The sequence below is a fragment of the Sprattus sprattus genome (assembly GCF_963457725.1).
Source record: "Sprattus sprattus genome assembly, chromosome: 14".
Classification (NCBI taxonomy): Eukaryota; Metazoa; Chordata; class Actinopteri; order Clupeiformes; family Clupeidae; genus Sprattus; species Sprattus sprattus.
In genome coordinates this window covers 13094938-13122551 of record NC_137912.1, presented here as the reverse complement: position 1 = coordinate 13122551, position 27614 = coordinate 13094938, and the positions used below count along the sequence as shown (strand labels likewise).

Here is a 27614-nt window from a genome sequence, read left to right as displayed (position 1 = left end):
TTCCTGTACTATTCACTGGAGGGCGCTCTCGGAACATACTAGTTTCACAGCTTTACATTCTTGCGTAAAGCACTGAGGGTACAGGTCACTTATAGGGTGAAAGCGTCTACAAGACTGCTACATGTACTGTAAACAAAACCCATGTGAAATTTCCATACCTACATAACAGGTATTCCGGTCATTGGTCAAACTACCATATGAAACCTGATATAGGAAGCAACAACTTCCTGTTATTTAATCTCAAGTGATCTGAATGTGTGAAGTATTTAATTGGTATGAAATTAAATAAGCATGATTGCACATTAAAATGCCTTTCAATGTTATAAGATTACTTAATATTATCCTTTAGAAATGTATTGTAGGTCTATGTTTACTGTGAACAGGTAAAGAACAACCAACAGTTGTTTTGTGGTTATTGGAGATGTTACAGTAAATTCCCAGTAATGTTCAATGCATCATCCCGGCACAGCCTACCACTCTGATCGACCAACTGGAGCACAGGAGCAAATGCTGGCATTAGCTCCATGCAGTATCCACCCTCAGATCACTTCCTCTCAGCACTTTGCCCTTATTTGCAGTGCAGTGGGAACTGAGTATTCCACCCCATTGCTTTGAGCTTTTTGCCATGCTAGGCAGATCCAGGGACTTTGTGTTGACCTCGACTCAGTGGGTGCTGAGAAAATCTGTGCTGCTGTGTTGCCCTGTACAGAGTTTCAGAGAGGTGACTGACTGACGTAATGGTACTTAGAGAATGGGTAGAGAGGTGCACTGAAGGATGGTGGAGACGTGGGGTGGGGGCTTCGCAGTTTCAGAATGATGAGTGAGATGACCTTCAACTCCACTGTAATCTCCTGGATTGACTTCTGGTACACTGTTGACTTCAATCTCTCTCTGTCTCTCTCTCTCTCTTAAATTTAGATTAGTTTTACTGGCATGACAAAAACTCACTTTGTATGGCCAAAGGATTTATACAGGTAGTTGAACACCATATGCAGTTCAAAGGCAGTGTATGTGTATGTGTGTGTTGGCAGCATTCTATCCCTCTCGCTCTCTCTCTATCTCTAGTTCTAGTTTTCTCTCACTCTGTTTCACTCTCTAGCCCTCATGTATTGCAGTTATATAATCAATTATTTCAGTTCTTTCAGCGTGTAAGTAAATTGACCATGTCACAGAAGTACTCCCCCCTCTCCCTTTCCCGGATGTGTGAACGTGCTGGCAGTGAAACTGCTGCCTTTGCCTGTGTGTGCGTAAGTGCGTGTGTGTGTGTGTGTGTGTGTGTGTGTGTGTGTGTGTGTGTGTGTGTTTAATGCCGTGTGTGACCTCTGAAGGCCCTGAGGCTCAGGGAAGTACAGCAGCTGGGTCTCTCTCGCTCTCTCTCTCTCTCTCTCTCTCTCTCTCTCTCTCTCTCTCTCTCTCTCTCTCTCCTTTGTCAGTTCTCCATGCAGTATTTGCTTCCCAGCACTAGTATCCATGGGCACACGTGCAGCCATCTCTGCACATATTTCACTACACGGGCCCTTTACAGACATGGAGAGCATTGAGGCAGGTGCTTTCCTCTGGCATCTCAACATTCACAAAAATGACATCAAACCCCTATGTGTTTTCTGTCAGGAAATTAGGTCATAATTTTTATGGTAATGTATGGTAATGTGCCATTTTTGGAAGACACTTTGTTGTTGTGCTTGAACTTATTTTACTTGCATGTGTGAGTAAACCATCATATTTGCAAATGGCGTACCATCAAGTCAAACTAACTATCTTTAAACACAGAATACTGCATATGCCCAACTACAGGGTTTGATCTGGTGTGTAACCTTTTAAGGACAAATTGAGCCCAAACCCCCATCAAATAGCAAAACCATAACTGTTACATAACGCTGATTGATTGCCCACACTACCCGGCCTGCAGAGTAGGAATAGTCTGTTCCTGCTGCTCCCTTAAAGAGCATTACTAGTCTGAGCCCAGGGAGGTCCGCTCTGTCCAAGCCTTCCCTCCAATCAGAGCCAGAGGGACTGACATAACCACTCGAGGTCGCGTAAGGTCATCAGCTGATGCAGAGGTGTTTGGGACAGGGCCCTGTTTGACTTTTTGAGTATTTTGCAAAAGAGGGGCACTGCTCCACAACATCTACCTTAATTATGAAAGGAAAAAGAGAGAGAGATATAGAGAGAGTGAGAGAGAGAAAGAATAAGAGAGTGTGTGTGTGTGTGTGTGTGTGTTTGTTTGTGTGTGTGTGTGTGTGTGTGTGTGTGTGTGTGTGTGTGTGTGTGTGTGTTTGTGTGTGTGTGTGTGTGTGTGTGTGTGTGTGTGTGTATGTGTGTGTGTGTGTGTGTGCGTGTATGTTTGTGTGTGTGTGAGTGTGTGGGGGTGTTAGAGAGAAAGAGAGGATGTGTGTGTATGTATGTGTGTGAAAGAAAAGGGGAGAAAACAAGGGGATGTGCCTATGTGTGTGTGTGAGAGAGAGAGAGAGAGAGAGAGAGAAACGACACCAGTGACACCAGAGGATGATGTGTCTCACATTCCTGCTTCGGTGGCACAGCCAGTTGGGTCAGTTTCTTACTCCACGTATGCTGGGGCTTCAAACATTCAGATGGGTGCCTAAGACTGAGGGAAAAGGAAAAGTACTGTAGTGGCCTGAGAACTGCAGGTTTATGACTGACAAATTATGCAGGTCAGGTCAACGTTCCCATGAGTCACAGTACATTTTTTAAAAGGTTTGTCGAAACATCAATATTCATGCCATAGAAACTAATCCCTTCTACTTATTAAATCTCATCAAATAGTTAGGGTGGGAATAAATTATTCAAATCCTTTTGAAACTTACCCTTAACAAAGTCATTGCAGGCTGCCTTTTTAGATGTAGATATATTCCTGAGTGAGCTTCAGCACAAATGACAAATAAAAGGAGAGGGAAATCAAGACTTCATCAATGTGTGCCTTTTATGCTGTCCAACATTTCAGGCATGGTGGCCACACACACACACATACACACATACACAAACACATGCATGAATGCACGCAGACACACATAAACACACACAGTCACTCAGACAAGATGGGTACAGTATCTGTCAGATTGTGTTAAGGTTTTGGCAAGACCCTGAGGGATGGTCACACATAGGCCTGACTCATCACAAGAGTTGAGATTAGCCCCCATGTTGACCTAAATAAAATCTTCATGGTCAGTCCCTGTTTGCTTTGTGGGCTAGATGTTTTTTGGGTGATGTTTGTTTACAGCTTGTTGGCTGTCTGTGTCATTAAATCGGGCTTTAATCTAAAAGGATGAGCTCTTCTGCTTACATACTAGGGAATTTGTGTCTGCATTTTGGGTCACAAGACATGACACACACACATACACAAACACACACACGCTCACCGAAAAAAACACAACACACACACATACTGATTCACAGGCACACAGACACACAAACTGACAAGTAGACAGAAAAACACACACACACACTCACACAGTCACATAGACAAGATAGGTACAGTATGTGTCAGATTGTGAAGAGCAGTTTGTTTTTAACATCATATAAACAACCTTTGTCACCAAATGTAATACACTCATAATTTGCCCTGGCATACCAAGGGGACTCTTCACCGGGGAAGAGGGTCAGCAGTGAACACAATTTTGAAAAATAGTGCCCCTTTGTTTGTGCCATGTTACTCAACCAGCCAGGAATGACAGGAAAAAGAAGTAGGGCTTGGTCTCAGGGAATCATTAGCCTAGGGATTGACATGCTCCTTATATTACAGATGCCCCGACAGCTAAGCAACAGAGTTTGAAATGTCAGTGTTTTTCCGGTGAGTTTTGAGACAAAGAGGTTTACGAGATGATGGGTGTACAGATAGACGGATACAGGAGAGACTTGTCTTTTTTGACTTGGACAATTGGCAACCCCCTCTTGTGTAGCTATGTTGTAAACCCGACCCTGCTAGGGAAAGCGTCCTTGTCTGGCAGGTTCTTCAGGCTCTTTGGCCTTCACTACATCACAGCCTAACCATGCAAAGGAGTGGCTGTGTGAGACCGGGAAGGTGATACCTCCAGAGACTATTCTGACCAATCCCTGCTGTTATTTCCTGTTGTACTCTGTCCAATAATTTCATTTCCCCTCTAATTAGGCAATACCACCTATTGTATTAGTGCTTTTCTTTTAGGATAGTACAGTTAAGAACATGTATGTTTTTTTCTTTTTTGGTTCCCAGCCCTGGGCCACTGTTACTTGTTCAAAGAAATGAGAGCCTACTCCATACACGATAGTAACAGTAATTCCTCTTTCACTGGGGCTTGCTCTCTGACCCACATTGTATCTCCATGGCCGGGCATGAATGTTAGTCACATTTTGTTGAAGGCGGGGTTGTGTACTGAGCAGTGTGCATGTGTGCATCTTGTCTCCCTTGGGGCAGAATTATGAAATATGCATCATTGTCCCCTTCTGCTCAGTGTGCGGAGCAGAGCTTGAGCAGACTTTGGAAACGTGAAGAGTCTGGCAGTGTAAATGTTTGGCTTAATCCAACCTGTGTTTTTGTATTTATTTTCAATGGTAGATGAGATATTTCTATTAATATTGCATGTAGGGTATGGAACCAACACCACTTAACCAGCCTGATGCCCCCCAAGGCCATGTGTACCAACTGGAGCAGAGCCAAATTCCTCAGAGGAATGATATTATTATTTTATAATATTGAAATGATGTCAGTCTTTTCTTAATGTCAGAGTTCAAAATCAAACTGCGATTCACTTTTTAGGAAAAATCTGTAGAGTTATGTAGTAATCAACAGCACATCATATGTTTAGTTTTTCTGCATATTTGCACGTCACATTCCTCGCTCTCCTTGATTAGCATAACATAAACTTGGCAACCGCACTCCTGCAGACTCCGCCCTGTTGTATGCGGGCGACATTCTCACGGTGCATTTGCGTTTCTAACTCTCCGAGAGGAGATGCCCATTCGACCCTTCTCTCTCAGTACAACCATTAGATAATTTTGTCGTTTTCCTGTTGTTACCAGTGTATGTCAAATGTCTGTCCTTAGCGAGGGTCTTCGCGAGAGTCGCAGCGCTCTAAACGTACGTAAATAAACTCAGAATCGCCGTGGCTCCCCTGTCATGCGCAATGTTGCGTTATGCTGCTGCCATGTTGGATCGAGCTGTCGATGTTGCTGTCTGAGTTGCGATGAAAGTTTAGATTTTTGGGACTGTGGGACACCAAAGCTAACTGGACTTTTTCGGAAGTCGAAGGAACGTCTGCGCTGTGTCTAAGACTCCTTGGAAAGTTAAGGATTTTACATTCACCACGCTTCGTCCGCAAGAAACCTGCACCCATGAGAGGGTCCGGTTGCAGGCCACGGTGATCAATGACTGCCTGTCTTTAAATTTCTCTCTTTGAGTTCGCAATATTCTGTTTTTGACTGACAATTAAGTATGAGTGGGCATCCGCCGACTCGGCGGCCCCCAAGTGTGGGATCATTACTCCTCACCCCTCAAGAAAACGAGAGCCTCTACAATCATCTGGGAAGGAAATGCAGCGTAAGTTTACTAGCTAGCGCTAACCTAGCTAGCTTGCCACTTTAGCTGGCGCTACCAGTCTTTGGTCCTGCCTGCGGTGTTCACGAAAACGTTACAGTAATGTTTTTATCTCTACCTGTAACATTGTTAACGTTATATTATATTTGGTTGTGTCTTCGTTTGCCTGTATGTTTGTCACGATAGTTATTGCAATTGTCCGAGCTTTAGAGGAATGAGTGATCAGTCAACATAGCATAAGATGATAATTGCCAAATGTGTTGGGAATGGCAGTGCACACACCACAGGAGCACGGGTGTGTTAACATCCCGGGAGTTGGTGTCATCAAGGCGGTGAAAAGTTTCAGCCAAGCTTTGCGGCCTACATCGACTATGAAATTCCTGCAATCAGCGACTATGTGCTACTGCTAGCTAGATAGCTAAGATACTTTTCTTAGGGATTGTTTACGTAGACCTGGATCTGGAAAGTCAATTTGCTGGGAAGCGAGTCGTTGTGGTTTGTCATTACATAACGTTTCCTGTTTCTGGCTTCGCAAGTCGCCTTTGTAACTTACGTTTACATGCTAACACGTTAAAATCAAGGCAGCAAGCCACAAACCACCAGGTACTTTGCGAATACAACACACATGTCATATTTGTCCATCGGCAGTCGGCGCTCCTTTTAAACACAAGTTGCCACTGACGGAAAATTGACGACTGTCTTCCTCTTGAGTCTCGCAGAACGATAAATTGGGAGGTCGCCAGGGTGACGACAAGTCTGTTTTATTAATTGAGCATCGCATGACACGAGCTCCTTACAAATGAATGTCGCACAAGCTCCGTTTTCTTTCAGTCAGCCTAGTAGTATTGCTAGTTGTGCCGATTAATTGGCCCCATTACACATGTCATGGTGGTCCTACAGTGAGTTTACTGACCTCACGTTTTATTTTCCAAAGCCTTGGAGATTGAATCTAATGAAGTCTGGCTCACCTGGAGAAAACTTAATGTATTTTGAACAAGATTCTTTAAAGGACAGGAGCTGGAGGCGCCTGTGTAATTCCCACGGGCAATTCTGAATAGGTTGGTTATTAACCAGAAGAAACCAATGGTGCTGCTCCTTAATTTTAGGCTCATGCCACTTGGTTTCTGCGTTTGTTTAGTCAACAAGCTTAATCAGATTTGCTTCCGAATGTACGGGCAAGCTGTGTTGCATAATGTTCAGGCTTGGCTAAGTATGTCTGTAGGCCTCCATACCGGTTTGTGTGTGTGTGTGTGTGTGTGTGCTGCCTTGGAGAGCCTTTATGTCCTCTGCAGAGAAAGCCTACTCAGATGACCTTTCACACCTCAGCAATACAACACCACGTTTCCTCATACCTGTTCATTCAGCATTTTGCCTGCAAGAATGATCCAGTGTGAAGAGGGCAGAAAGGACCCTCCTCCGCCTCTGAGGGTGGGGTGGGGTAGTCACATGATCAACCCTTAGCCTCTACCTGCCGTCTCCCAGCACCTGCACTGTTTTATGGTGGCAGCCGTGTCACAGAGCTCACCATGACAACACTGGCCTTGTGACGGTGATGTCACTGCCTCCCCCCATGTGATCCACAGTCTAGGCATGTGAAGCATCCTAGGCATGCTGTCCTTTCTTACAAGTTGGAGTGTCATACTTTCTTATACGTTGGAGTGTGTGTGTGTGTGTGTGTGTGTGTAGGAATGAGTGTGTGAAATTAAGCTCAAATGGGCTGCGTACTAGCGATTACGCATTACATAATGGCCCGATTATGAAGAAAACGTTGGGTGAAAAAAAGGAACTGCATAAGTAAGAGAGACTCATCTGCATTATTTCTCTCTTGTGTCGCCCTCCCCTTCCCTCGTCCAACCCTGACGTGTCATGTGTAGCAGCTCTGGTAACAAAAAGCCTGATTCTCCCCAGTGACACGGCGCCCCAGCGGCCTGTCTCTTCATGTTTGTGGTGGGTGTATTGTAAGAAGTTTCTTTGCGCACGACAGAGGAATTCAGTTTCTGTGTAGTTTCTGTGTAGTACGACATGGGACGCCCTCCTGCAACTCCTCTGGCTTTTCCTTCATTTGCCTTTTCTCCTATTCTCTGTGGTAACCTCTCTTGTCCTTTACTCTGACTTCCTCTCCCTCCTTTCTCTCAGTTTCTCTCTGACTGACTCAGCCTCCTTTCTGCTCCTTGTTCATTCTCTCTCTCTCTCTCTCTCTCTCTCTCTCTCTCTCTCTCTCTCTCTCTCTCTCTCTCTCTCTCTCTCTCTCTTCCTCCCTATCTCTCTCTCTCTCTCTCTCTCTCTCTGTCTCTGTCTCTGTCTCTCTCTCTCTCTCTCTCTCTCTTGTATTGCACAGGCACAGCATCATTTGTGCTTCTACTGTTTCTTGGGCTCCTGTTTCCCTCTGCAGTGTCTGCCGTCACAAGAAAGTAAAGGTGAAAGGCATCCAGTTCTTCCTGTGCAGACAGATACACACACCCACTCACAGACACAGATGGGCACAAACTCACACACACACACACACACACACACACAAACTTGCACTCGCATTCACATACTCACTCACTCTCTCTCTTTCTCACACACACACACTGGTCCATTGAGGCAAGCAGCGAGGGAGAGAGCGGGAGCCGATGCAGGGAGTTGGGAGAGCTGCCTGATCAGCAGTCTTCTCCCCTCGGCAGGAAGTGCTGCGGTGGGTCTCACTGAGGGCTTTGTGCCGCGCCGGCCAAGCGGCCAGCAGAAACGTGCCTCTCTTGATCTCTCCGGCTCTCTCCGGTTCTCTCACCCCCTCTCCTTACTTCCTGCTCCAGCAGAGGGTCACTCCAGCGGCCTCACTCCTGGTTGAGAGCCCCCCTCCCCTCCTTTTCCTTCTCCTCCTCCTCCTCCTCCTCCTCCTCCCTCTTCTACCACGGCCTCCCTTAGTCTCTGCAGAGCCAGAAGTGGTGCATGAGTCGCCCAGATTAAGTGGCATGATCTCTGTGTAGCTCTGTCTCTTCATCTCTTCCTCCCTGTGTCTCGTTATGTCTCTTTGTGCATGCACGTCATACTCTCACTGGCTCCAATGATGGCCAGAAAGAGGACAGCTGAATTTGTAAAGCTGTGAAAGCTATTGCTTGACACCCTCCTCCTCCTCCTCCTCCTCCTCCTCCACAGCTGCTTGTGCACCTCCTGTAATCAGACTTAGAAACCGGGTCGGGCCTGTGCCGCACCGCACCTGGCCAGACAGGGCCATGCTACGAGCTTTGCTGCCGTTGCGTAAGAGAGGACATCTCCCCCGTTCCGCACGATTGCCAGCTTTGCCTTGGCGATCACGTTCCACCACGGCCCTGTTGTCCCCCGGGCCGGCCCTCGGTTAAAGAGGGAAGGGACGCAGTTTGCATGCTAACACAGAGACTGGAGTGTGGGAGCACAAAGGGCTCTTAACACGTAGTGTTCCTGGAGCACAACTGGCAGGCTACGTGCTAACACCACGGTAATGGCTTCAAGTTCCACTAGGCACACTATAGTGATGAAAAAATGGAACTGCACTGAACTATTAGTCATTTTGGGTAAAAGCATCTTCTAAATGAATAGAAGTAAATGTTACTGTACATGGACTATATGTTTACTCCTTATACACACTTACTCTTATAAATAATATATTGTGTGTACACACACACACACACACACACACACAAACGAAAGGTTGTGGGTTCAGTCTGCAGTGCTGTGAGCAGGAGCCGGCATTAAGCCCATCTCCACCTTGCCTTCTCCCTGTGGGCACACTCTGGATCCGCCAGTAATGATGGAGATTAAAAGCTCTGCACTCTGCAGCCCCTCCGCTAACCGCTCCTGCTCAGCCCTGATAAAAATCCACTCCCGACTTTCATTTGAATACTTTTGCAACGGGAGGGAGCGAGAGAGGAAGTAAGGGAGGGAAGGACGGAAAGCAAGGGGCAGCAGGTTGTAGTAAATGGACAGCTCACCGTCGACTTTAGCATGCCTCAGCTTTAAGAATCGCTTGGTTCTTTTAGCAGTTTTTGCCTTTCTTTTTTTCCTGCCTTTTGTATTGCAGAATGAGGTTTTTTTAAGAGGCCATCCAAGAGATTTGGAGCTCTCTCCTCTGGTCTGTGTGTTCTCATGGCTCCTCTAGACCCGTCTCTGCTTCTGGAACCAGCAGCGGAGCTTGAGCAGTGTTTGTCTAGATTCCAGTAGAGGTGTTCAAATGTGTTAACAGGCCCCCAGTGTAGTGTAGACCTCCACGACCCTACATTTGGGCCACATTCCTGAGCCATAGCTCTTGGCAGGATTGGACCCTGGTCTGCCTGACTCTGCGTCTCTCTCTCTGTCGCTCTCTCTGTCGCTCTCTCTCTGCCTCTTTTGCTCGTTCTCTCTCTCCGTCTCTCTTGCTCTCTCTCTCTCTCTCCATGCCCTCTCTGTCTGATTCTCTTCCTCTCCCTTCTCTTCCTTTGAATCATCTTAAACCAAGCTGGTGGTTTTACTCCAAACTAACAGTGGCATTTCCTGAACGGCAATTTGTCCTGTGGACTCCAATTAGCTCCCCAGGTGACCGTCTCTCTTCAGCGGTTTAACACCATCTTGGTCTGCAGTTAGCCTTTACGGCCACATTTCCATAGTGTGAAATGCTGCAGGAGTGCGTGATGTTTCTTCTTAATGATCATTCGGAATGTTATATTTGATGACAAAACATGAAAGACTTAGATATGTCTAAGTCAGTTTTAGTCATGTAAACTGCAGCCCTGTCATGAAAAGATGGACCTAATTTGTCTTTGTAGAGCAGGGACTGTTGCACAAGGATCCAAATGTCCCCCACATATGACTTCTCACTTCCCCATCCTTCCGCACTGCTCACATTGGCATTCAAGGTGATCTGGTTGCGTTCTTATTCTGACCCTGGCTCCTGTCTGTATTAGGTACCACTTCTTATGAGTTGTGATTATGAACCTGACTGGTTTTTAACGCAATCAAGGAAGTGCACCCTGTCCCCCGCACCCTCCTCATTATTATTAGCTGAGCTGACTCCAGCAAGCGTTTCTTTTCGTCGTTGCATCACTGGCAGCTTGGCAGCACACTTGCGTGAGGAGACTGCCAAGACACTTGTGTGTGTGTGTGTGTGTGTGTGTGTGATCGAGTGTGTGTGTGTCTGTGTATGTGTGGTGGGTGGTGGGTGGGAGGGAGTGTGTGTGTGTGTGTGTGCGTGAGAGTGTGCGTGCGTGTGTGAGTGTGTGTGTGTGTGTGTGTGTGAGAGCGTGAGTGTGTGTGTGTGAGAGAGAGAGTGTGTGTGTGTGAGGGAGAGTGTGTGTGTGTGTGTGTGTGTGTGTGTGTGTGAGAGAGAGAGTGTGTGTGTGAGTGTGTGTGTGTGTGTTTTCTCTGTGTGTGTGTTTCCGTGTGCATTGGCAAAGAGTGCTGTCCCAGAGCGAGCCATGGAGGACGGCTTGTCTCTTTGCCTGTCCACCCCTCCTTCCCTGTCTCTTTCTTTTTTTATGTGTCAGCGGTGATGTATGGCTCTGCGGTACTCCACCAAGCTCCAAACCACAGGAGCTCCGCGTGTCCCAAGTTGTCCGCAACGGAGCGCGGCGGCGGTGGCGGTGGCGGCAGCGACACCTCCGTCATCATTTCCTGTCCCCGTAGGCCGGGGCAGAGGCTTTTCTTCTCTTCCAAGGCCCCGCGGTTGTGTTGGGTGGAGAGACTGACAGCAGTGGCACTGTGGCTCAGGGGAGCGCGTGTCAGCAGAAACCGAAGGGCATAATTATGGCCAGGACCGTGGGTTTCGCAGCTAAAACACCAATCACTGGAAAGGGGGGGTGTGTGTGTGTGTGTGTGTGTGTGTGTGTGTGTGTGTGCCAGTACATGTATGCAGTGTGTGTGTGTGTGTGCCAGTACATGCAGGCTGTGTGTGCGTGCATGCCTGTGTTTATTAGCATGTGCGTGCATCTGTGTGTGTGTGTGTGTGTGGAAGGAAGGGATGGAGGGGCAACATATGTGTGCGAATGTAGGCCATAAACAGTGAGACATAAAATCTGTCTTCTAGGTCACTGACTTGGAATCCATGGAGATTACGGTCCTACTCGCAGAGTCACCGCAGTGCTTAATGAGAATTTAACAGTTTTCTCCATCCCTCTCTCCCTCCCTCCCTCTCTCTCTCTCTCTCTTTGGTGCTCAGACCCTAGCCTCTGGAGTGGTGCAGGTGTTTGCAGGCGAGAGGAATGGCTGCTGGGTGAAGAAGTGCTGTGGCGTGGCCTGTCTGGTCAAAGACAACCCCCAGAGGTCCTACTACATCCGGGTTGTCGACGTTAAGGTGAGCCCACAATGCACCAGCCAGCTGTCAAGAACCAAGTCATGTTCGCGTGGATGGTGCCGTCACGCTGTTTTCATTTCTGAATTTCTGATTTCTCTCTCGCTTCATTCAGGAGGGCAAGACCATGTTTGAGCAGGAACTCTACAACAACTTCACCGTCACCCCCTCCAGGACATACTTCCTAACGTTCCCAGGAGATGTAGGTGTTTCTCATTCTCGAAGCTGTCTTGTCGTCTACACTTTTGTGTCTCTACTATACCCATTGTGTTTAAGTGAAAAACTGTGTTTCCCGGTCGTGCATAAGACCTCAATAGACCATGAGGTATGTGCTGTTGACCTGCGATAAGACTTTTTAAGGACGTTCTGATGGGAATCTGCCTGGCAACAGGAGGATCCTCAGCCTAAAGCTTAGTCACCAGCTGTGTGGAGTTGTGAAATGTTTAAATTATGAAGGTAGTGTGTGGGTGTGATTTTTTTTTTTTTTCAGTTTGTTTTATTTTTCGTTTGGCTAATTGCTGAACATTAATACTGAATCATGTAGTTTTGCCTGAATGTATTTGAAATTAATTTGAAGGAGGAGGCTGTGTCCTACACATAAAGGTGACCTCATAGTGACTGTGACTTATAGTGGATTATATTGGATGTTTTGGACTGAGAAATGGAACACTGTCCTCTTGTTTGCTATTTATATCATTGGCAAAGGGATTCAGCTGGTTCATTTGTGTGTGTGTGTGTGTGTGTGTGTGTGTGCACTTGCAGTCATGCCAGATTGGCCTGAACTTTGCCAGTGAGGAAGAGGCCAAGCGCTTCCGCAACACGACCACAGACCTGCTGTCGAGACGGCAGAGGAAAACTGGTGAGTGGTAGCTGTCAGTGCTAACTCGTCTGCTAAAGTCTGTCCCTCTCACTATTCCTCTCTCCACCCCCCTCCCTCCTCACCCTTATACAGTTTTCACACTCCCTTCCCCTCCACTGATGGCTTCCACTGTTGACAGCGTCTGGTTTTTTCTTTCCCTTTTCTTTATTCCACTCAAGCGACTTTAGTCTTCCTCACCATATGCGCAAGAGTTTCTTCATCTTCTCTCCTTTTCTGTGTTCACATAGCTGGGATGATGACTCACCTCCCTTGACTCAAAGGCTCCTCTCTCTTTCCCCACACTATTCTAGCAGACCTGTTTAGCTCCATCACCATCTAGTCAGTCTCTCTCTCTCTCACTCTCTCTCTCCCCTTCATCTCTCTCTGCCACTCCCCTCCATCTCTCTCTCTCTCTCTCTCTCTCTCTCTCTCCCCTTCATCTCTCTCTGTCTCTCTGCCACTCCCCTCCATCTCTCTGTCTCTCTCTCTCTCTCTCCCCCTCCCCTCTCTCTCTCTCTCTCTTTCCCTCCATCTCTCTTTGGGCCCTCTCTAATGAAGTCTGCTGTTCTTCCGGGCCCTTGCTGGCCTCTCCTGTCACTGTCGGCTCGCTCGTTTGCTTTGAAGTCTCTGGGACCCGTGAGGGTCGACGTGTGGAGTCAGCACTTTTTACTAGCTGGGGCTCCTGGAGTTTCACAAGGGTCTAGGCACTTCCTCCCTCTCTCTCTCTTTTTCTCTCTCTCTCTTTCTCTTTCACTCTCGCTCTCTCTCTCTCTCTCTCTCTCTCTCTCTCTCTCTTAGCCTCAAAGCCTCATGGTGTGTCTCCTAAGCAGGGGGAACTCAGGGCTGGCTTCTGACAAACTTCTTTTATTTGCATTTTTTTTCCTCTCTTGCTTGGTTGAAAATTCCCCCTTTCTTTCTGTTAGTCTATCTTTATTTCTCTCTCTCTCGTGCACTCTGCCAAATATGTCACGTTATACTCCGTCTTATTGTCTGACCTTCTCCACTTATACACCTGTCCTGTGGGCTATAAAAAACACCTAAATAAAACACACTAACTCAGAAGACCTAAATCCTTTCCTTCTAAAACGCCAAACATTTTGCACTCGCCGTCTCTTTCTCTCTTCCTCACTCACTCACACTCGAGTTCACTAACGCGTTCGTCTGACCGTCGCCAAGCAGCATTTGTTTTAATCATCTTAATTTTGTTTTTGCAGAGAAGAGACGTGACCCACCAAATGGTACGTTCCTTATCACTTGCCTCCATTTCATTTCATTCAGTGTCATTTTTTTGGGGTAGAGCTTTTTTTTGATATTGCTAAATTCTCCAGGCAGGCTTAGAGAGAGCCAAAGCCACCCACACTTCAAAATGAATTAAAAATGAAACCAAATCTCTTGATATGGCATAAACCATTTTGTAAAGACTCTGCTGAGCATTAGTTACAGATATGTGGAATGCACAGCCCTTCTGTTTTCATCAATTAAACACGGTTTCGTTTAAATAAAGATAAATATTTCTGCAGGCGGTAATATGCACACGCAGGCCGACACAGCCACACCCACAGCCGCACCCTCACCCTAACCACTCACACACTGACCCCACCCCTGGGCAAGATGTGTCACATCTAATGTTGATTAAAAAATGCCTGCACTTGTACACATAAACACACACACGCACATACACACACACACACACACACACACACACGTATGAGCGTATACACATACACACACACTTTTGCTTGGCGGAGTAATCTTCTCTGTGATCGTTGCCCTCCCACCACATACTGTGACAGCGACAGCCGCTCCCTTGCCCCCTTGCCCCAGGCTTGGCCCATCCCAGATATGGTGTGAATGTTGGAGGAAAGTGTGTGTGGGTGTGTTATGCAACTTCTTAATCTTGTGAGATGAAAAAGGGAAAAAAAATCCTTCCTTTACCTTCCATCAAAGTCAGTCACCAGCTTACATTGTTCCCAAACTAATGGCATCTACAGTCTTCATGCTATTCATCAATTCCAGTAGACGCTGGTCAAGAAACTCCTGGCTTTTCAGACAAGGCTGAAGCTTCAAAGAGTGCATACGTTTCATTTGGTACACCCCTCCCCTCTTGAGACATCCCTTCTCATTATTGTTGATGTAGTGCCCCTGCCTGCCAGAGTCACCTTGGAGCACTGTGTGTACACTGAGCTCTGGTGGTAGAACACAAATATTAATCCGTTTAGCGAGAATTTGGGCTGCAGCCGCTAATGGGTCTCTTAGCCCATCAACATTGACGGCTCTCTCCCCGTGAACTACATGGTGCCGGGGGGGGGGGGGGTAGGGAGGGCGTCGGTCTAATCTCTGTGACATTTCCAGCGTGCTCGTTAGATAGGAGTCCGTGATTTGCATGGGTATGTTTTGACAACTCTGGGTCCATTGTTAGCATAGGCTCCTCTGCTGTGCCCAGAGGTTAAATGTGTGTGTGTGTGTGTGTGTGTGCATGCATGTCAAAGCACACGCAGAATCATTTATACCGACATAAGCCACCCACAGCTAGACTAAGAGAAGCGTGTATTTGCAGTGGGTAAGAAGTGAGCCAGCACATTTTGATTGCTCGTGGAAAGGTTAGTTGTTGGTGCTAGACCACAACTTAAGGGCGCCTGGAGGAAGTCCACTGCTGGCTTCCTCCTCCCGGCTGCTTCAAGCTCAGTGACCAGATATGGCGCTAGAAGCATCCGCTGTATTTGAATACAGCCAAGGTTACTGCTCCTTGATACAAATCAGTCCTCTCCTGCTGACCTTTAAAAAAGAGAGAGAAAAAATGGCCGCCTGTGGCTAACAATCCACAACTTATTTCTGTGGACCTGAGCAAAGACTAGAGGATTTTTCTTCTATGTTCTTAGGTATTAATACGAGTCAATTGGGTGGTAGCTAGCTTGAAATTGTAGCGTGAGGTTAAGTGACATGGAGTGGTAAACATGGCTTCAGTCAGGGTCAGATTCTTGGTACCTCGAGCCACTGGGCACAAGCGTTCCAGATAAGTAGATGTCAGTGGTTAAGCCCTCGACTGTACATCTGTGAACCTGGACACTGAGCCTCTGGAAGCCCTTGGGTCTGAGGCGTCTCTCTGGTCTCTGCTGTTATGGGCAGCATCCAGCCGGTTGGAGATTTATCACGTTTCAGAAGGAGAAATTGAGAGATTTGTAGGGGAGGGATTAGCGATGGCTTTGCTGGTTATGTAAAAAGCCAGTGGCGGTGTGTAATTCGCCGGGATTACGGGCCCCCCCCCTTCCCCGGGGAACGGGGCGGAACTCAATGGCCGCCCGCTGGGAGAGGCGTTGCCAGGCACCAGTGCAATGACCTAAAAGTGCCCCCAGAGCAAGGGTTGATAATACCAGAGCGAGCCATCCATCGTCTGTCAGTCTGTCAGATGCAGGGCAGTCGCTAGGACTGCAACCACCGACCAACTCAGCGTCGTGCTTATAAAGACAAACCAGTGTGGGTGTCCACGTGTAGTTGAGACAGCGGGAGCTCTTCCCCAGCCATCACTGGCACCCAATGCCAGCCCTCCTTCAGAAACTACATGAAGATGATGTTCTGCACCACCTTCTTGTCTGCTCCGTCCGAGGAGCTGGCGGAGGGCGTACCGCTGTCGGGCGGCTGCCTGGCGCCACTGCACTGCCTGGTGCTGCCGCAGGATGAGCTCTATGGGCCCCTGTCGGAACCGGCCGCCCGACTCTCGCTGCGGCACGGTCACGGCTGCTCCCCACTGGACGTGGGCCACCTCCTGCTGGGAAGGGGCGGGTCTCCAGCGAGCTCCTCGAGGTCCCAGAGCCCAAGTGCCACCAGCCCTGTGGCCTCACATGCCCCCAGCGGGTGCTCGCAGACTGGGCACGAGAGCCAAGGTAAGGTGGCTCCCAGTCCCATGTCAAAGAGCAGGACGGAGAGCTGACAGACAGAAGACTGGTTGATTCTTCATACGATTGTGATTATTTTTCCATCGGTGGAAATGACAGCAGCTGTTAGAAGACTGAACGGAGGAAGTGTGATTGGGCTTTAGTTGGCTGGTCTTAGCAGGTTGGCGTTGATGTCGTTTTCTCTTTGTGTTGTCCTTCTCGGCTGTGGCCATGAAGGATTGCGTGTGTGTGTGTGTGTGTGAGAGAGTGTGTGTTTGCTCAGAGAGGATCTCCTCAATGCTATCCCTTCCAGCTGTTCATGTCGTCCCAGCTGTTCTCCCAGACTGCTGGCAGTCCCTAATGGAAATGGTGCCGTGACTGGGCTGTAGATGCCCTTTTGTAAAATGGGAGCTGGACGGTTGTTAGTGCAGGGTGTCTGCGAATTGTCCATTCTAAATGCACAGAAGGGTGCAACACTTTTTTTTTTACTCCCATGCATCTAAACCATGGCATGTTCACATGGTCTGATGTGAACTTTCCATGGTACACTTCTTTTTACCACCCCTTGATCTCAGGGGGAAAAAATGTGTTTTGTGGCATGAGGATTTGTTTTTGACATGCCGACATCTGTCTTACAGGACCCACCTTGCCAATGGCCACCGTGGATATCAAAAACCCAGAAATTAACAACATGCGTTTCCATAACAACTCCCAGATGAATAACATTGTCCACAGCAACTTCAATAAGAAAGAGAAGAAGGCGAAGGGCAAACGGAAGAAACTCACCAAGGCTGATATTGGCACGCCCAGCAACTTCCAGTAAGGATTTGTTTTATTCATTTGTTGCCTTCTCAAAGCATTTCTGTCTAGCTGCTCTGGTGTGCCACTAGCAAGCACACACAATCCCAATTCCAACACAGTTTCAATTCCCTCAGAGCACATAAGACGATAAGTGGAATGTAAATGTGATGGAATGGCTTTTAATCCTGTAATATTTAATGCCCATTGAGAATGTGAATGATAACCAAGCCCTGGTCTCGTGCCCCATTTCTTTTTTTAAATGCATTGACGCTGATATGCTGTGTGAGGACTATTCCTCAGTGGGCCAATCCCCCAGTGCACAGGCCATAACACAAGCCCTTTAATCCTGCATAATGTGTAGCTCACGTGACGTTCCTGGGTGCGAAAACATAGTTGTATTTTCAGGAATGGTGTGTAAAGTGGTGTCGGTATGGCGACCCAGAAAGCTCTGTGATCTCTGCCATCCAGGATGGTGACCTTGGCTGCCCCTTCACCAGCCTGGTCCCTGAATGCCCTCATCTGACCTCACCAGACCGCTAGAGCTTTGAGTTTATCACTGTGTGAAGGTCCCAGGCTCAATGTCACTGTGGCCTGGTTTACAGGTTTACAGGAGCTGCATTGTTCTTGTTTGCCCTGATATGTTAACATACAACAAGTAGACATACGTAGGGGCATGGGGCTTAGTGTGAGGGCATGGGGCTTATTGTGAGGGCATGGTGGTGTAGTGGTTAGCGTCTCTGCTTTGCAAGCAGTTGATCAGGGTTCAATTTAGATAACAGCACTTGCTAAATACCTCAGCTTTACATTCTTGACTGTGCACATGTGCCTTATAAACCACTGTTAACCACTGTGTGTGTGTGTGTGTGTGTGTGTGTGTGTGTGTGTGTGTATATGGGCCATTCTACCGAATTGGTGCAAAGTCAGGTCGGAAATATTTTGATTTTTTTTATGTTTTATTCCCAAAACTTTGTCCGTATGTATATTGTACCATATCTAAAGTACACTTATCTAGTAAAAGAACAGTCAATTTTTATATTGTATTTTCAGAATGTGTTGGAATGTTTTTCCTCTTCCAAAAATTGTCACTACCGAAACATCACATTTACTATAGTAAAAAAGTATTATTATTGACCTGTTCAGATTGTGTTTCCTTCCCTTCTCTGAAGAGTATTTTTACAAATATTTCTTGAAGGTTTTTACAATGAAATCCATAAAAATGAATTTTTTACCAAACTTTCAAGTTCAATTTATACAATTCATCAAAATCTAAGTGCAATATTTCTTTGTACAATGCAAAATACTGATCATATTGATTCCAGAGTTGTTCATTGATGAAATTGAACATACATTAATCCAATCAGTATCATAACAATTTAGTTGATTACTCAATATACTTAATTTTTTACAAAACATCCTGTGTTTCGGTAGTGCTGCACTGTTTCGGTAGTGACATCCAGTGTTTCGGTAGTGACTGCACTGTTGGATGGATGTTCATTTCTCTCCCAAAATCTTCCAAAAGGTGCTCTGGGCCGCCCTTTAGTCCACACAACACATTTATTTAAAAATTATGGGATTGAACTACTTACCATTTCATTTTGTCACTACTGAAATCATCAGGTCACTACCATATGTTTCGGTAGTGACAATTCTAGCTAACTTTAAGCATAAATAAAGAATTCTAACAAGCACACGGCATGCAAATACATCTTTGAAGAGGTGAACACACATACAAACATAAGATTTTCCATGAAACCCCAAAAGGTTTACTTAATTGAAGAAAACATGCGTTTCGGTAGTGACAATTCTTAAGGTTACACGTCGATTTTCAGACTTTGGAACACATTTATACAAAAACTATGGGATTTAGCTACTTACCATTCAACCATGAGGGTCAGAGATGCAGTGTCACTGCATGGTCAAAAATGCAGAGTCGTGGCTAAAACACAGGCTCAGCCAATGGACTAAAACTCTTGTGTTTCGGTAGTGACATGAAAACTAGGGACATGATTTTTTTGAGTATAGAAAATTGATTTAAAAATTAAACCCACAATAAATCTAAATATTCCAAGTTCTGTTTCAACCCAATCATAAAGATCTTTGAAATGAAATCATTGAAAAAAATCTAAAAAAATTGAAAAGTGTTATTTAAAGGCATTGAAATTTAGATGTCAGGGTTGGGGACAGCTACTTCCCAATAGAAAGTACCCTATAAATGATGATTTTGTATATATTTAGCTTATCACTATCTCATGTAATGCATTGGGTTTATATAGACCATAACATTTTCTAATTAAATATCTATGCCTAAATACCTAATTGTTTTGTAAATAGTTTTTATTGTTGAGGGACTGCATATTACACGAATTCGGTAGAATGGCCCATATATGCATGTGTGCACATGTGTTTATATGAGGTGGGGTACTTGGGTTTTGTCCTGTAAATGATGTATATTGACAGCTTGTGTTCTTTCTGTCTTTCTCTCTCCCCAGGCACATTGGACACGTGGGCTGGGACCCAAACACAGGCTTCGATGTGAGTATGATTGCTAACGTTGGGCGATGCTCTGAGGCATTTTAATAATGTGTAGCCCAGCGCAGCGGCAACAAGTGCCAAATCTGATCTGACGCTAGCTGGATGCGAGGCTTAAGACAATGCTTAAGACTTCCTCCGTAATATGCCAGTTATCAGCTGTCAACAACCACATCAGAAGTCAGCAGCCTCTTCTGTGCCAGAGTCACAAAGCCTGCTGCTTATTGCTCAGAGGCATTACACAAGCAGATTTGAGGCGAAAAATAGTAATCATAAACCTGTTTCCTCATAATCCATTTGCCCCCTCCCAGAAAAAAAGAGGATAATAAAAAAAAACTTTGCATGCCCAAGTCATGAGAAGGAAGTATTACGTGCTATTTTTATTGGAAAGGAGGAGGCATGTTATGCTTTTTTAACACGGTGCCAAGCCTTATGATTGACAGTTCTCATTCTCCACACATCGTTGGCAGCGGATGAGGCAGCACAGAATAGCCCATAGTGGAAAACCATGTCTGTTTAGAAATCTTTTCCAAGCACGTAGCACCAGGTCACGTAGGTCACTACACACAGACATCCAATACTGGATTGGGTATCAGAAATAACAGTAATAATCCAGTTTAATCTCCAAACCCAATCTGAATACTAAGTCTGAAAACATGGGCTGGCACGAGTACATAGTCAAGTTTCTCCTCTACCACCAGGTGGCAATGCTGTTGTGGTGGAGGTCTTGTGCGAAAGACCATATTTTGTCACAGGTTGAACCGGGTTCAATGCTACTAAAGGACTAAACCGGAAAGAAGTAATCTGTGTAGACCAATAGTTTACTGTCAAGTATTTAATGGTTCTAACTGACTAGCTCTCTGCCATCAAACTGTCATCAAACATCAAATGCGCCATCTGTGGCTTGTTGGTCCCCAGCTGAACAAAGAAGTAATTTGTGTAGACCAATAGTTTACTGTCAAGTATTCAATGGTTCTAACTGACTATCTCTCTGCCATCAAACTGTCTAAATGTGCCGTCTGTGTCTTGTTGGTCCCCAGCTGAACAACCTTGACCCTGAGCTGAAGAACCTCTTTGACATGTGTGGCATCTCTGAGGCCCAGCTCAAAGACAAGGAGACCTCCAAGGTCATCTACGACTTCATCGAGAAGAAGGGCGGTGTTGAGGCAGTGAAAAATGAACTCCGCAGACAAGGTGTGTTGGCATCTCTGTGATGGGGTGTGTGTGTGTGTGTGTGTGTGTGTGTGTGTGTGTGTGTGTGTGTGTGTGTGTGTGTGTGTGTGTGTGTGTGTGTGTGAGAGAATCTTTGGCAGGCTGAGTGTATGAACAGCAGGACGCTGCAGAATTCCTGTGGCATCTCTGCATAGGTGTGTGTGTTTGTGTGAGACGTGGTGGCTGCTAAGATCCATATGAGCACAGAGGCTCCTCAGTAAAGGATTAACATGTTTATACACTCTGTGTGTGTGTGTGTGTGTGTGTGTTCTACACCTCAGGGTCGCCAAGGTTGTATGGTAGGTTGCTCTCCCTGTCTGCATGGGTTTGCAGTGAATTTAGACCTCTAATGTGTGCTTTAGGCTGTCCAAGCACAACCATGCTCAGCTTACTATAACTGCTCTGTGTGCATGCATCACACTGTCACCTTAGCATCACGCTGTCACCTTAGCATGGTTTTGCTTCGGGCCCAATAGGCTTACAGGCGAATAGGTCATACCTTCCTGAGGTATATGGGAATATGGTATATGACTGTGTTTGTGTAAAAAAAATACAAATAAAATTAAAAAAGCTGAACTGCTGGTGGTAGAAGTAATTGTGGCATGTACAGCATTGTTTAGCCTGCAATGCTGTGTCTAACATGCAGTTAGCCTGCTTAGACAAGTGTCAATACATACAGCCCATAGGATAATGCATAGATAAGATCTCCGGAATCATCCAAGAGTACACGTGGTCAACCAGTGTGGAAGTCAAGCGTGAGGAAAACACGGAGACGACTCCTAGTTGAAGAGTTAAAAAGATCTGCGTATCGTTTCTCTCATTGTCTCAGAACACACAACAGAATCACACGGGGTCTATGGGAAACGTAGTTAACCAATCCACTAACAGAAGGGTGAATGTAAACACAAGAACATGGGTAAGGTTGCCATTAATTATATTAAATATTAGTCATGCGTGTGATTGGTCACCAGGAGCCAATTCTTTATTTTCTACCTCCTTATAATTCTTCTGTTGGTTAAACTGTCTCATCAGTTTAACAGAAACAAATAGGCACCAAAGCCTAAGTGCTGGAGGATAACTGCCCTGTTCACTGCCCTGCTCATCAGCTGCCTCTACACTCTGGGGTAGTTACTTTACCAAAGGAGATACGATACGAAGTCCAAATAGTTTACAACTACAAAGTTAATCAAGAATGCTATAGAACGTTTCTGATGTTAGACTCTGAGCTACTTCTGGGAGTCTCTTTTTAAAAGCCCAGTCATTGCAGAGGGGGGGGGGGGGGGGGGTTTATTAGCGTATGCCATGCTGGGAGGGCACCAAGCAGAGGCTGAGATCAACACTGCATCATGTGTGCCCACTGCGTTTCCTGGTTAAGGTTTCAAGTCTGGTATGTTTTCTTTGTGTTATTTTAAGCTCTCGGGTGAGTTTCAGAGTTGAGCTTATCTCTTGAGTGCGTCGTGTGATACTAGAGTTAGAGAGTGAGGTGTGTGTGTGTGTGTCTGTCTGTCTGTCTGTCTGTCTGTCTGTGTGTGTGTTCAAGGAGCTTGCTTATTCTGGTTTCTTTTGGAATATGAAAGATCCTCCTTTTTTTTTGCTAATTTAAGTCTTACTGAAGTGAAATCTCACATTTAGTTTTTCCCTTTTTTCATTCATTTCCAGCCCCCCCTCCCCCACCTTCACGTGGAGGCCCCCCACCTCCGCCACCCCACCACAGCACGGGGCCGCCGCCCCCCCACCACAGCGCGGGCCCCCCTCCCCCTCCTCCACCAGCGCGAGGCCGGGGAGCGCCACCTCCACCTCCACCCTCCCGAGCCCCTTCCTCGGCCCCTCCACCCCCTCCACCCTCTAGACCGGGCATGGGAGCCCCACCCCCACCTCCACCTTCCAGAGGGCCGCTGCCTCCCCCTCCCCCTCCCCAGCCCTCCCATGCTTCCAGTGCTCCGCCCGGGCCTCCCCCACCTCCCCCTCTCTCGGCCTCCTCAGCCTCCTCTCCCTCAATGGGTGGAGGAGCACCCCCACCCCCTCCGCCACCTCCACCCCCTCCGGGCCCCCCTCCCCCGGGGCCACCCCCGCTGCCTGAGAACGGCGGGGACACATCTCCCTCGACCGGGCCCGGCAAGAATGCGCTGCTGGATCAAATCCGTTCTGGGACCCAGCTGAAGAAGGTGGAGAACAACAACAAGCCTGTGGCCACCGGTGTCGGCCGGGACGCACTCCTTGACCAAATACGACAGGGCATGAAGCTCAAGACGGTCAGTGGCGGCCTCCACTTCTGCTATCTCCGTTTGACTATGTGTCGATGATTGTTACTTCGTGTTGAAATCCCTGTCGTTTTGTCAGTTAAACTTAATATCGTGCGAAATGTTTTAAGGCAATGGTCTGCCGCTTTATTTTAGCATAGAAATAGAGGTGGTTGAATGGAAAAAAGTGAAGTACTTCCATGAACAGAACTTTCCTAGGGAACTTGATCGTGCTTATTGCTATCGACACTAGTCCACGCATGAATACATCTTATGTTCAAAATTTCATTTTGCGGTGGAGGAATTGTCGATGTCTACAAAGGCTTCATCTAGAGTGTTCAACACAGATCTCCACTTTGTTGGGAACATGAATTTTGACTTTCTTCTGTTCTATCTATCTTGTTGTGCTGCATTATAAAGTGTTTTGAGTATAAACTAAACCCTGTTTAAAGTGCAGAGTACCTTGGCATGCAATTATGTTAAGAGCTGTGAGCATGTGATGGGTTGACGTGGGCTGATGTGTTCATGTACCTGCTCTCCCAGGTGCCTGATAGCCCGGAATCGGCCCCATCCACCCAATCCTCCGCGGGCATCGTTGGTGCCCTGATGGAGGTGATGCAGAAAAGGAGCAAGGCCATCCACTCCTCAGGTGAGCAACAACTCCTCCTCAAAGCTTTCAAACCTTTGGGGTCTCTACTCATGTTGAACCATAGACATAAGAAAGGTGAAGGTGGAGGTGGGGGTGGAGTCTCTCCTCATGTTGAACCTCAGACATGGGGCCTTTAACTGGGAGAACTCGCTGGGGATCTGCAGACAGGTGTTGTAAAATACAGGATGTTGGTGATGCTCTTGTGCAGGTCTGCCTGGCATGTGATTGAAACCACTTTAAGAACTGCTTCAGAACAGTGCTTTCATTGCACCTCAGGTTCCCCAAACACTTCAGCTATATGGAGAATAGGCTTTCAAAAGTTCATATTTCGATCCTGCAGTGGGCATTAGGCAGTAGGCAAAAGGCATTGATTTATTTGAGTTTGAGTCCCACTCACACAGACACACTTGCCAAATGTACACCAACACATGTGCATTCCATCCCACATCCCACACCCATGATGTTATACTTGATAGGGATGGCTGGGAACAAATATTTTTCAGTCTTTATTAACTTAGTGCTAAGTATTTTAAGAGGACATATATTGGAGGGGTTTGAAAAAATATCGATTCCTCGATTTCTCTCTAGAACGATTCTGTCTTGATTCAGAAAAAAGGTTTTTTTTTTTTTTTTTTACATCCATTTTGTGTTGAAATACAAGCTGCATCGATAATTGCGTTGTTCCTAGAAAGTCATAATTGTGGCAAGGAAAAGCTTTTTCTCTAATAAGAAAATAGAGAAGGTAATTTACCTGTTGATTTTCTTTAATTATCAAACACAAAGTAGGAAGTGATTAGCAACTGCTGAATAGCAATCCCAGATTCGAGACTGAGTAGCAAACTCAAATGTTTTTTAAATCGAGATGCATCGATAATCGTTTTATCGGTTTAGAATTGATAATCGGTTAACAATCGATAATTGGTCTAGAATCGAATCGTTGTCCTCTGAATCGGAATCGATACGAATCGTGAGGTACCAAGAGATTCCCACCCCTAATATATTGAATCTAGGACACAGTATAATCTGAAGCACTGTCTGTTTTCCTTGGTGTGGTAGGCTAGTTCATTTAGTGGTCCTTGGTTACAGATAGGCTAAAGATTCTTTGTCTAGATATAGATGTGTAATACCTGTTATAACACCCTTTTTATCTAATCACTGCAATCTTCTGTCTTGTGTAAACATTTAATTACAGTTAACCAACATAGACATATGCTGAAACACGTTGCTAATGTCAAATGAGTACTTAGCCTTCATAGTCACATCTTATTGGTGTGACTGCATTTGTTGTTGTGCATGAAGTTTTAATGGTCAAATGCATCTAAACTGATACATTCTCCCCTCCCTGTGTTGCATTAGATGAAGATGATGATGATGAAGAAGAGGAAGACTTTGAAGATGATGACGAATGGGATGACTAGTGACCCCCCTCTTGCCCTCTCCCTAAATAATGATGACACTAAATTGCTCCTGACTTTCTAAAATCTTATTCAAATTATAATGTAAATGTTCTATCAGTTTTTTTTCTTCTGTATATTTTTGTTGCCTTTAAGCTTTTTTATCATTAATCTGTGCAATACCTCATTTAATCTGTAAAGGTTTGTCATCCTCTGTAAAGTTTTTTTTTTCTTTTCTTTTTTTTTCCGTATATTAACGTGCAATTTTACATCAAGTTTTACTTGGTTTGTAGAGTTGATTATTTTTTTTATTTTTTTTCGTCAGTTATGGAAGGGAGAACTATGGATCCGATCTGACGGAACCCTCAATGTTGTAATGTCAGTCAAAAGTGAGAACACTATTTTCATACCTTTATTCTTCTGTACTCAAATGTTTTCTTTTTCTTATCAAAATCTAGTTTAGCACTATTATTGTTCTCAAGAATCAGCTCTTTGGAATATCGAGGCCCATTGCTGTTGGTGAATTGATTTTTGTAAATTTACTCAAGAGTATGAGTCTGTTATATTTTTGCACGAATTGAGAAGATAAAAAGAAACAAAAAAAGAGAAAGAAGCAGATATCCACTACATAGGAACAGGGCAATATCATAACTGTATTTAAACAACAAACAACTGTTCTCTGGAACGACCTTAGAAAATCCACTACGGAGAAAAAATGATCTGACTTAACACAACACTACAGCATACACGTAGGCCGTGACTTGACCTCTACAGGTGCATCATTTTCAGTTTTTTTTTTTTTTGTTTGTTTTTAAAAATATTTCCACACATAGCGTACAGTCAATGTGGTCATGTATATCTGTTATTCCCCCCTGTGAAACTCGGAAGACGAAACATGGGTCATCAGGGCAGCATTCAAGTAAGCGATGGTTGAAAGAGGGAACGTCGTTCCTGTGATCTATTTCTTTTTTGTTTGTTTGTTTGTTTTTTTAAATCATGCCAACCTGCGACATTGTTACTTTAATAACTGAATCACGTGACTAATGGCCACTGCTCACAAACACTACATTAACCCTTTCATTCCCCTATGGGGCGCTAGCTTGGGGCCATAGCTTGATTCACTGAGGTAACGTGCAGGAACGTGGCTACTGACAGACCATGGGAACACTAGTAGCAACAAATGCAGAATGATTTGTGTGTGTTTCTCTTTTTTTTTTTTTTAAAGGAGAGCAGTTGTTGTCTGTGAGTTTTATTATCAATTTCTCTTTTGGTTGTTCTTCAACAGCAAATAGCTTTGCATTAAGAAACCACACAGACATCAGACTTTCAAACATAGGTTGGATAAAGAATTAAGTCGTACACTCAAATAAATGTTAATATTTACAGACTCTTTGTGCTTTTTAATTGTCAGTAACCATTTCGCGTGTGTGTGTATGTGTGTGTGCATTTGTATATGTGCATATGCAGGCATGCATACAGGCAAAGTTTACTAGTGCCTGTAGGTATGTTCGTGCTGAGTGCATTTCCTTGTGTGTGTGTGTGGTGAGTGAGTGAGAGTGAGCACTCGTGTGTCTGTAGCACGTGTACTAAAGTGGATGGCTGTTGTTTTTAACGTCCTCCTCTGGGCTTTGGTGTTTGAACTCAATCTCTCTGGAGACCTCTGAGGCACAGCCCTCTAGGTACATCCCCTAAGCATGGTGTGTACTGACAGAGGAGCCAGACACACACACACACACACACACACACACACACACACACACACACACACACACACACAGGATGCCACTGTGCACCTCTCAACGCTGGTAAACATGGTTGATTAATCGCTCAACAGATGTGCCTTGTTTTTTACACTAATCTTGTTTGGAGGTCTGTGAGAAGATGCAGTTTCAGGTAATGTCCCTCCAATATTAACACCTGACCTTTTCAAGTCATGTGATTCATTTTCTGACTAGAATATAGTGTCACATTTGAACAGCTCCAAATACTGACATGAAGCCATACTTAAAAAGCTGCTTCAATTAGACCCTGAAATGTGGCCCTCTGTCACCAGCTAATGCAGCAACAGATTAGACTTCATGCCACTCCGGAGTGCAATAGTTTGCTGTGGAGATGAGGGTGTATAGGTCATGTTGCTTTTTCTTTGAGGTGTGAAAAATGCTCGAGAGCATGTGCCTTTGGCTTGGCCAAAAGGTCACAACAATCTCCCTTGCCGCCTGGCCGTGATGGGCTCTCAGTCAAGGCAACA

At 45.7% G+C, this 27614-nt stretch overlaps 1 protein-coding gene across 2 annotated transcripts; it reads left to right on the top strand.

Moving 5' to 3' along the window:
* Positions 1-5162: 5162 nt before the first annotated feature.
* Positions 5163-26718, top strand: LOC308374930 (actin nucleation-promoting factor WASL-like). 2 transcript variants are annotated; one of them, XM_080850915.1, is made up of 12 exons: positions 5163-5533; positions 11679-11813; positions 11926-12012; positions 12573-12669; positions 13884-13907; positions 17180-17360; positions 19832-19874; positions 20912-21065; positions 21365-21382; positions 22743-23335; positions 23867-23972; positions 25329-26718. In XM_080850915.1, the coding sequence occupies exons 1-12, from the start codon at positions 5429-5431 to the stop codon at positions 25388-25390; spliced, it is 1605 nt and encodes a 534-aa protein (XP_080707041.1). In that variant the 5' UTR covers positions 5163-5428; the 3' UTR covers positions 25391-26718. The 2 variants fall into 2 exon arrangements, with proteins under 2 accessions (XP_080707041.1, XP_080707042.1); XM_080850916.1 differs by lacking the exon at positions 13884-13907.
* The last annotated feature ends 896 nt before the right edge of the window (positions 26719-27614 follow it).